Consider the following 9582-nt stretch of genomic DNA (forward strand, 5'->3'; position numbering starts at 1 on the left):
ACACAGGCCATGTTCTAGCAGGGCGAGTGTTCTCACACTGAGACAAAGGGCAAATCTCTTCAGCAGAGCTGGGTGTGGGGAGAAGAGGAAGAATAGTTCATCATCCTCTTGCTGTGACTGGAAACAGAACAAGTTCTGTGACTAAAGGCAAGCCTGGGAGTCTATCTTCTTGGCGGTCTTCTCTGGTGGTGTGTACATTTAAAAATATTCACTTAGGCTGGGTGTGGTGGTGCATTCCTGTACAGCTACTCAGGAGGTTGAGGCAGGAGGATCACTTGAGCCCAGGAGTTTGAGATTGCAGTGAGCTGTGATGAGGCCACTGCACTCCAGCCTGGGTGACAGAGTGAGACCCTGTCTTAAAAAAAAAAAAAAAAAAAAAGAATTTAAATTCCAAGATGAGGTTTATGCTTGCATTTGTGTCTTCAGTGTAGCTCATTCAGGGAAGGAGGACGAAGGTAAGGAAAACTGGGGACCAGCCTACTGATGACACCCACCACAGTCGGGCCCCTGCAGGCGAGGAACACAATCCTAAGGGACAAGGTTTCAATAAAGAGGCTCGGCATTTATTCAGCCCATTGCAGAATATAAAACAAGCCAGGCATTCTCATGCAGTGTTCCAATTAGGGAGTTGTCACAAATGACACGTAGTTTTTCTGCACTTCAAATGACGGCAAATAGTAATTCACTAACATCCATAGTTATCACCTTAGAGGAGACAAACAAGAAGAATATGACCAAAAAAACAAGCCAATTGCTTTGCAAGCTTGGAGGCCTCTTGGCTGCAGCCCTGCCCTGCATACCCTCACCACCTGAAGGACACTACCCCACCTGCAAGGTAGAAGGAAATTACAGCTATTTTTAAACTGCTAATGTCTCACCTTTTCCAAGATGCTAACACTTCTACCACTCAGTGGCCCAGCATTCCTGGCAGAAACCTGGCACCTTGCACAATTCCGTGGCTGCACAACTTCCTTCTGAGAAATTAAGACTCTTTTCCTTTCTAACTAAAGATCAAACCACAGGGCCCACTTGAAGTACGACTGCACTGAAATATCAGATTGCAAAATCCACCCGATCGCCACAACGGCCCCCACACAGCACAGACTTACTTCCGCCTACCCTGGGTCGCGCATAACACAGGGCTGGTTCTTCACTGCCTGTCCCTTGACCCTGCACATTCTTCTTAGTGGGGTCTGTATAGCCTGCCCCAGCCCTCCGAGCTCAGCACCTTGCACTCGGCAGGGCACACGTGGGGTGCTTGGGAAATGGGGGCCACATAAGCACCTTGCCTGCAGGGCTGCAGTGCCCCTGCCACGAGTATGCTCTGGCACTGAGACGCCAGCAGCCTTGGTGAAGAGCACAGCATATGAATGTGGGGAGTTGGCACAAGTTCAATCCACAGCACCTTTGGAATGCCTCAGTTGCCAGCGCCGTGAGGAGACAGGCTGCTGACGAGGCACGGAAGGCCTGAGGGGCAGCCCTTGCCCATGCACGGAGGCCTCCCCGTCCCCCCACCACTTCCACAGTCATGGCCCAGGGGACGGAAGGCCACCACAGCCAGACTCTACAAGGGTCAAGAAGTGACCCAAAGGGCAAGCTGAGCAGAGAAGCACTCTGGTGCAGACTAAGCAACCATCAACCATCAGAGCAGTCTCTCCACACTCTGTGTTTACAGCCTCCTCTCTCAGGCCCAGCCCACCCTTCTCTTTACTCAACCTCCACCCCAAGCCCAAACTACTCACCACTCAGCCCGGCCAGCCAGACTGAGGCAGATGGAGGGAGCAAACGTCGAGCGGAGTTTACAATGAGCTCTAACTGCCATTAATTACAAGTGCTTTGGGCCCCGAAACTTGACAATCACCAGTACCCCGGTAGGACAGCAACAGTGACTTCAGGAGTTAGTTCTGCTCCTCTCCTTGATGGGTCTCATAAGGTCAAGAGCCTTAGTTGGGCCCTCTCAACCCAGCAAAGATATCTCCTGACCTTGGAGTCAGAAGAGAGTCCAGCTTGGTGTGCCTCAGTGGGCTCCCCTGGGCTCTGCCAGGCCCTGGAGCCATTTGAGAGCCCCCAGGTGAACCCCTGAGCAGGGCAGGAGTTGTGGAAGAGACTCAGAGCCTCCTTGAGCTCTCTCTTTTGTGGACTTGCACTTCGGTCCTGCTCCTTCAGTTTCTGCTTGCTGAGTTCGCTCCCCCAGAGCCTGTCCTACCCCAGGCTGTGGGTCAGGCTGTCTTGCACCAATACAGCTGCAACCTGGGCAAGTTGCTAACCTCTCTGAGTCTGGTTCTTCTTGGGTAAAGTGAAGCATTCACCTGGCAAGGCTTTGCAAAAGTCAAACAAAAGTCACCCCATAAAGCGCCTACTATGGTTTGAATGGGTCCAAGATTCATGTTGAAGCTTAATCCCCATTGTGGTGGTAGTAAGAAGCAGGGTCTTTACGGAAGTGATTAAGTCATGAGGGCTCTGCCCTTATGAACGGTGCCTTATAAAAGGCTGGAGGGAACTAGCTTAGGCTCTTTTTGCCCTTCCCTCTCTTCTGCCCTATGAGGACACAGCATTTGTCCCCTCCAGAGGATACAGCAACATGGTGCCATCCGAAGTGCAGAGCAGCCCTCACCAGACACCAATTCTGCAGGCATCCTGATCTTGGGCTTCCCAGCCTCCAGAACCATGAGAAATAAATTTCTACTGTTTATAAATTACCCAGTCTGTGGTATAAGTGCTCAGTGTTAACCACGATGATGACTGGGTAAAGAAGATGGGACAGTCTAGTTGTCAGCTTCTACCTGCTCCTCCTCAGCTGACATCTGGGCCTTTCTCACTGCAACTCCCCAGGCACTAAAACACTTTCCACCCCCAGTACTGCAACAAGTACCCCAAATCCCTTTCCCTGGCTTGCTTAGCTCCTGGCTTCCGCAGCAGGTAGAACCTTAAAGCTGGAGTCTGAGAAAGAGACTCAAGTCCTATCAGGCTTACCCAAGTGAGGTGCTCAGGCCCTTGCCCCACCCCTGACCCTGCAGCACTGTAGCAGACTCTGAATTAATTCTAGTGTTCTCCCAGACTTCACAGGTGAGACCAAAACGTGAGAAATGATGCTTCCTCTGCTTTTAACCAATCACCCATCAGGCTGGATAACCCAAAGCTAAGTCAAAATTCAGGGGCAGAGGGAGAACAAGAAGAGAGTACTCTGTTAAGTCTCCCGAAACCCAGTGCCTTCCTGTTCCCATTCGTCCCCAGTTTATCAGTGACCTGTGTCCGGGAAGGCCCAGTGCATTTAGCCACAGCAGCGCTCCTGACATTAGATTCCTTTAGGACATGCTAATGCCAGCCATCCCAACGTTGTCCACCTAATACGACACGAAAGCAGGCAGTTCTCACACACTGCTCAACCCTTCTTTGCTTTCTAGCTGCTGCACACACAAGAAATGTAAACACTTATTATAAACTAAAGTAAAAAGCACTGCAAATTACAAGCTCCTTAAAGGAAGCAACTGTTTTTTCATCTTTTAGAGGCCTCATGACCCTAGGAAACTGCCTGTACATCTAAAAATTATAAAAGTTTCCTCAATAAACAAATGCAAAATTTACACTCAAACAAATGGATGCATATTTGCATACACACATACTCTCAGGAATTTTATCAACCCTTCTCCAAACATAAAGTCTTCTCTCACCAACACGGATACAGAAGTGAATACAGCTAGCTCTAGGACACTACTTATATTACTAATTCTATGAAGAGAACTAATTTTGCACAAGAATCGCCATAAGCTTTGACCTGAATAAAACAGGAAAAGATCCTAAGAGATTATGGAATTCAACTCCCTCCCCTTCACAGACAGAAACTGGTGCTGAGAGTCAAGGAGAGAGGAAGATGATGGCAGCTCCGAACCCAGTCTTAGGCCTGCGGCTCTCAGCACCGTATTTTTTCTGCCAGCATTCTGGCAGACCCTACAAAGGATATTCCCAGTGCATGAGATACACCACAGGTTCCAATAATCGTCTGCATGGTACCAAGTCCTTCCACTGTAAGCCATCGGCAACCATGTTTTTTAATCTTTTCAAAGAGGTATTGCTATTCAGCCACAAGCTGCTTTAAATCCCAAAAGAGCCTGCAGTCAAACTTCCTTTTGTTTTAGGATATCAAAACAGCTCACATGGACAATCATTACCTTTAACAAGCAACTTGTCTCTCACAGAAACCCTCCGAGTGGAGTCGGACGCTGTGGCTGACGTCCGGGACCCTTTGAGACCGTCATCGCGCTTCAGTTTGCTTGCTAGCGTTAGCATTACTGCCACCTTTCCCCTGAAAGACAGCAAGGAGGGCAGGGTAAGGACTGTGTCTCTACACAATGACTAGACATAGGAAAAAAAAAACAAAAAAACGCACAGGTGTTTTTAATTTTCTGTAATTTAGTTATGAAAAAATTCTGCACATAAGACTGGATTCCTTCATAACAAATATGGCTAAGCTCTATGCCATCCTAAGTCTAACTTTTTAAAGTATGAATTAAAATTTTTACAAAAGGAGAGTTGCATTTAACAGTCACTGGGTACACACTAGGTACCAGGCCCTGGGATGTGCTTGTGACAAAGCTCCCGGGAACACATGGTCTGGGGGCTCCACAGCTTTTCCACCAGCGTGCCCTCACCAATGGGTCCTCATGTCCCCCACCGCCCACTGGTAAGTCTGCCTTCCCTGCTGCAGGGGACCACCTGCCCGTCAGCCTCTGGTGGAGGGGGCACCACAATGCTTTGCTTCCCTTCCTCCTTTAACAAAGGTATGGACAGAGCCTCAAAAGGCATGTTCTCATTATTCATGTTGTGTTGCATTTATGTTGTGTTTTATTTATTTATTTATTTTTTGGCAATATCAGCCAAGACTGATAATTCATGCCCTAAAGTTCCTTCATCGGCTGCTTCCCACCCACCTGTGTTTCAGGCTGCCGCACTGAAAGCTCACTGGGAAGGACAATAAAGACTGAACACAGGAGATGCCCCTGACTGCATCGGAGAAGGGCTGAAGAAATGCCACCAATTTTTTTAAGACTTTATTATTCTTTTAGAGCAGTTTTAAGTTCACAGCAAAATTAAGTGAAAGGGACAGAGATTTCTCATATACCCCCCCACATGCACAGCCTCCCCCATTATCAACATCCCCCACCAGAGGGTATATTTGTTTCAACTGATGAACCTACATTAATACATTATTATCACCAAAGTCCATAGGATGCTACCAATTTTAATAGCTGTAACTATCCTCTAGAATCTGCCTTCTATTTCTAACATAAACTGACATTCCTCCTAAGTATTGTTTACTTTACCATGGTTCCAGCGAGGGACTCTGGAACTTCTTTGGATTGAGGAAAAAAATTGGTCACCACTTCAATAGTTCCAAAATTTCCTTTGTTGCTTTCGTATCATTTTCTTTCAATATCACCCTGATCATTTTCAACAGAAAATGATTTTAAAATTCCATATGAAAAGCTTGACCTAAGCACAGAAATTTTAGTTTGGGGCTAAGATCCTTAAAGCCAAAATATAAGAATACTACTCTCCTCGTTGGTATTTTAAACCATGTTAACCCAGGTCTCTTACACAGTTCCTCACACCACCCTCTGCGTATCCCCTATAGGCTGTCAGATTTTACCTTCTATTTTTGTGTCACGACAACACCACATTGAGTATGATCTTCTGAAATGTACATGGTCTTTTCCATGTTGAGGACATGGACGCACACAGGACACACACACACACATAATCCCTAAGCCCCTTAAGAAGCACTGGTCTGAAGGCTTCAAAAGACAGTTCTGCACATGAGTAGCCGTAAGCTTAGAACTGCAGACCTGGGAAGGACTTCTGCCCCTACTCCCACTCCACTTTACCAAGTGGACCCTGGGACAACAGGGCCCAGAGGTGAGTTGTCCAAAGCCACTCAAGCTGCTGGAAGCAGTCACCACAGAAAGACCAGTTTTCCTCTTGTGGATGACGGAATGTTTTTACCTTGAGTGTGGTCATGATTTCAGGGGTATGTATGTATGTCAAGACTGATCAATTACGTATTTTAAACATGTGCAGTTTAGTGTGCCTCAATTATACCTCAATAAAGTTGACAAAAATGTGAAAACAAACCAATACTAGTTTCTTTATCCCCACCCTGCCACGCCTTCTCCTTAGATGGACCTACACAGGCGCACAGACAGTAAGAGTGAACACACACATCGTCACGGCTTCACCCAGGGCAATTCAGTTCATGAAGTCCCTTCACAAGAAACAGTCAAAACACCTGTGGGGACTTCGGCGCACAAACTACCAGAGACAGCAGCACCACCTGGAGCCAGGCTCTCCTGCCTCAGCTCCCACCTGGAATGATCCTGTCAGGAATCCCTCAAGCGGATGTGGACCACAGAGCAGTGTTTGCCTTCCCGGCCCAAGTCCACTGCCACGAGACTTGAGCACATCAGTCCCGCCACGTCAGTCAGGATCACCAGAAGACGGGCCAAGATATGCATCCATTTATCTGGGGGTCTGCTGGAAGCATCCGGTGCTACAAGGACCACCAGGTTTTATCCTACGGCTAACCTTGGCAATGCAAACAGGGCAAAAAGTTAAAAATACAACAAAAGCACAATGTGTGTTAAAGAGTTCAGTACCCTAGAAAGTCCTTAGGAAAGTCAAAATGAAGAGTCCCACAGAAAATCAAGCACCAGGTCCACGCCCAGCTCCCTGAGGACCTGCCCTGAAGGAACCACTCAGAGGAGCCTGGCAAGAGTGATTGCTCACGTAAAGAAAGGTTCACCACCAAGACACTCTCCTGTGCCACTGCAGCCTGCGGGCTGTGCTTAATGCTTTATACCTCCACCACCCTACACCGAGTCTTCTCTGTGGGCAGAGGATGCTCCACATCCAATTCCACTGGAAGAGTCAATTTCCTGGCTTGTTATCTTCAACACGGTTGTGGCCCTTAATAAAACACATTGGGCACTGACTGTGCAAGATATAAGATAATATAACACTGGGGTTTTGTTTTCCATAGAAGATAATACAAAATGTACTTTCCTAATATTCTAGGAAATCTAAGTATCTAGCGAGCATCTATTTCTCTATCATCTGTATCATAACCACGTGCTGCTTTAGGGATAAACCAAAGGTCTAATTTGAGAATGTTTCCATAGCTGTGAAATTAAATCTACACAAAAGGATTCAAACTAAAGTTATTATTCAAACTGTCAAGAAGTTAGCTGAATACCTGCAGTTGCTTCAGAATTCTCTTTTCCTTCTTCAATATGCCTCATCTCTTGAGGATCTGGTTTAAAACTAAACTTCCCCTTCACTGCCAATTACATTCTGACTAAGGCAGCATTTTGGTAACAGATTAGCTCTTCTGAATAGCATGCTCAGTCTCTAAATTCCACAAGTTGTAATTGGCTCAGTTAAGTTCCTCCTCTGGGTGGGACCTGCTTGCAGACTGTCCAAAGAAGAGATTCTTGTGTGCCAATTACTAGTGTCAGCAGCAAGTGATATGTCCTCATCATCACTCCTGAGTAGAGTGGCAAAACCAGGCCATGTCACCCGTGCAGGGACATCAGGACCCAGTCAGCTCAAGGTGAGGGGAACTCCTTATTTACAACTCCTCCTGCATGACGAAGTCCCAATCCAAACACAAAAGATGGAACTGAGGTCACTAGGGGACACTCAGCTTCCCTAGCCAGAGAGGCCCAGATCAGGACACACAAAAGTCCACACCTCATTCTTCTACAGAATGCCCCTGCCCAGGAACCTCCCAGCTGGCACAGGAGTCCCCTGATTGGCTGACCATCTTTGGAACCCAGCTCCTTTTATTTTCAGCAGTAAAGCTGCCCCCTCCTGCCCTGCCTACTACCTGAATGACAGGTGTGTCCGTCCAGGTGGGGGTCCTCAGGCCCCACATCACTAAGCCTGTGGTGATTTCTGCCTTCGAATATTTCTCCCACCTCTGTCCTTCCCCTGCCTTCCTCCATCTCCCCAGCCAGGAATCCTCTGCACCAGGCGGGCCAGTCCCCACATTGTTCCTCAACAACACCCTGCTCATTTCCAGAAGCTTCTGTTCAATCTGATACCCACGTCTGGAATGCTCTCCTTCCCTACACCATCTAGTTCTATTCCTTCCTGAAAAAGAGATTCCCACCTAGATTCATTGGAATCTCCTCCAAAAAGCCTTCCCTGGCTACTCCAACCCATCCTGAGCCCACTTCCCCCGAGGGAGGAAACACATAGAGGGGCGGGGCGGGCCCAATCCCCTCCTGTGACAGATGAGGAAACTGAGCCCAGGGAGGGGAATATTACACACCTGCAGAACCAGGTCTGCAATCAAGACTTTGCTGTACTAATCTGTCCAAGATGTCCTGCCCTTCTTGTCTCCTTTGCTGCGGTAAGATTTTCCAAACTAGCCGGGCCGCCCCCGATTGCAGGTAAGCGTGCATACATACTCTTTCCGCTGCAGGTACGCGGACGAGGCGGGAGTGGTCACTCCTCCCCCCACTTCCCCGCTCCTTACGGCCTAGCGCTACTCCGAGTCCCGCTTCCTCTGGCCACGTTGGGGCCAGTGACCTTGGCCGGGAGCTCGACGCCCTGCTTCCTCGGTACAATGCAGGCAGCAGGTCCTGCGACGTGGGGCGTGACGCGGTCTGGTCTGGGCCACGCTCGGCACAGGGCCTGGCACACGCCAGGTGCTCGGTGCGGGCTGTCCCGCGTCGCCACCATCCCTCACTGTCCGGCGAGGCCAGCGCCCGGGCCGCCCACACCGCCCCGGCCCCCGGCCCCTTGCCATTCACGCTGCCGGGCCCCGCGTCCGGGGCCGCGCCTGCCCGGTGCCGGGTGTGAGGAGCCTGGCGGGCCTGAGGCGGCCCCGGTACCGCTCGCGCCCTCCGGCCCGGCCCGCAGGCCCGCCCGTGCATCGGCGCGAAGGGAGCCCGCGGCGGCCCCTCGCTCGCCGCAGAGCCGCGCACTCGCTCCTCACCTGGGTACCCGGAGACAGGCGAGGCGGGCCCGGCGCCCAACACCATGCCCGGCCGGGCGGCGGCGGCGGCGAGACGCGGCCCCTCACAGCCGCACCGGCTCCCGGCGGCGGGACCGGAAGTGGCAGGGCGGGGACTCGGCTGCTCTCGCCTGCTGCGGCCGCGACTGCAGCGGGCGCTTTAAAAAAAAAATTCAAAGCCATGAAGAACTTTATTTGGAGTCTGACATGCGAACAGCGGCGTGAGCCGGCCCCGGGCTGGGCTGGGCAGGGCAGAGGACGGTTAGAACCTCGCTCATTGGTGGAGGGCGCATCGGGAGGCGGGCACGGATTTCGCCACCCCCGCTGATTGGAGAGTGGTGGCCTGGGGCGGGGCATCCGAGTTGGCTCGGGAGCAGGAGCGTCCGAACGCCGGGGCCTCTGCCCCGCGTTCCTGCCTGGATGCACTTAGTGGTCTGAGCAGCGTGGAGGCCAGAGGGGCCCGGCGTCGCCCGCCTGGAAGAGCCGCCAGGCCGCAACCGACGGCCTCCGCAGTGGGGCTCCCGCCATGTGTCCAGTACCGGGCCTGCAGTGCTCAGGGATGAGGCGCA

The 9582-nt window shown here is 50.6% G+C and overlaps 1 protein-coding gene across 5 annotated transcripts in view; it reads right to left on the minus strand.

Moving 5' to 3' along the window:
- The window catches only part of UBE2F (ubiquitin conjugating enzyme E2 F (putative)), a 47812-nt gene extending 38696 nt beyond the window's left edge, over window positions 1–9116 (minus strand). For 3 of the 5 annotated variants that reach the window (XM_069465640.1, XM_069465624.1, XM_069465614.1), the window contains exons 1-2: window positions 8996–9116; window positions 4170–4303 (exon numbers count right to left, since the gene is read on the minus strand). In XM_069465640.1, the coding sequence (XP_069321741.1) occupies window positions 4170–4287 (118 nt within the window). In that variant the 5' untranslated portion in view covers window positions 4288–4303; window positions 8996–9116. Of the gene's footprint in view, window positions 1–4169; window positions 4304–7246; window positions 7383–8995 lie in introns of those variants that run through there. The other 2 variants (XM_069465619.1, XM_069465632.1) reach the window with 2 other exon arrangements.
- Between the last annotated feature and the right edge of the window lie 466 nt (window positions 9117–9582).

Source organism: Eulemur rufifrons, chromosome 1 (genome assembly GCF_041146395.1).
Source record: "Eulemur rufifrons isolate Redbay chromosome 1, OSU_ERuf_1, whole genome shotgun sequence".
Lineage (NCBI taxonomy): Eukaryota > Metazoa > Chordata > Mammalia > Primates > Lemuridae > Eulemur > Eulemur rufifrons.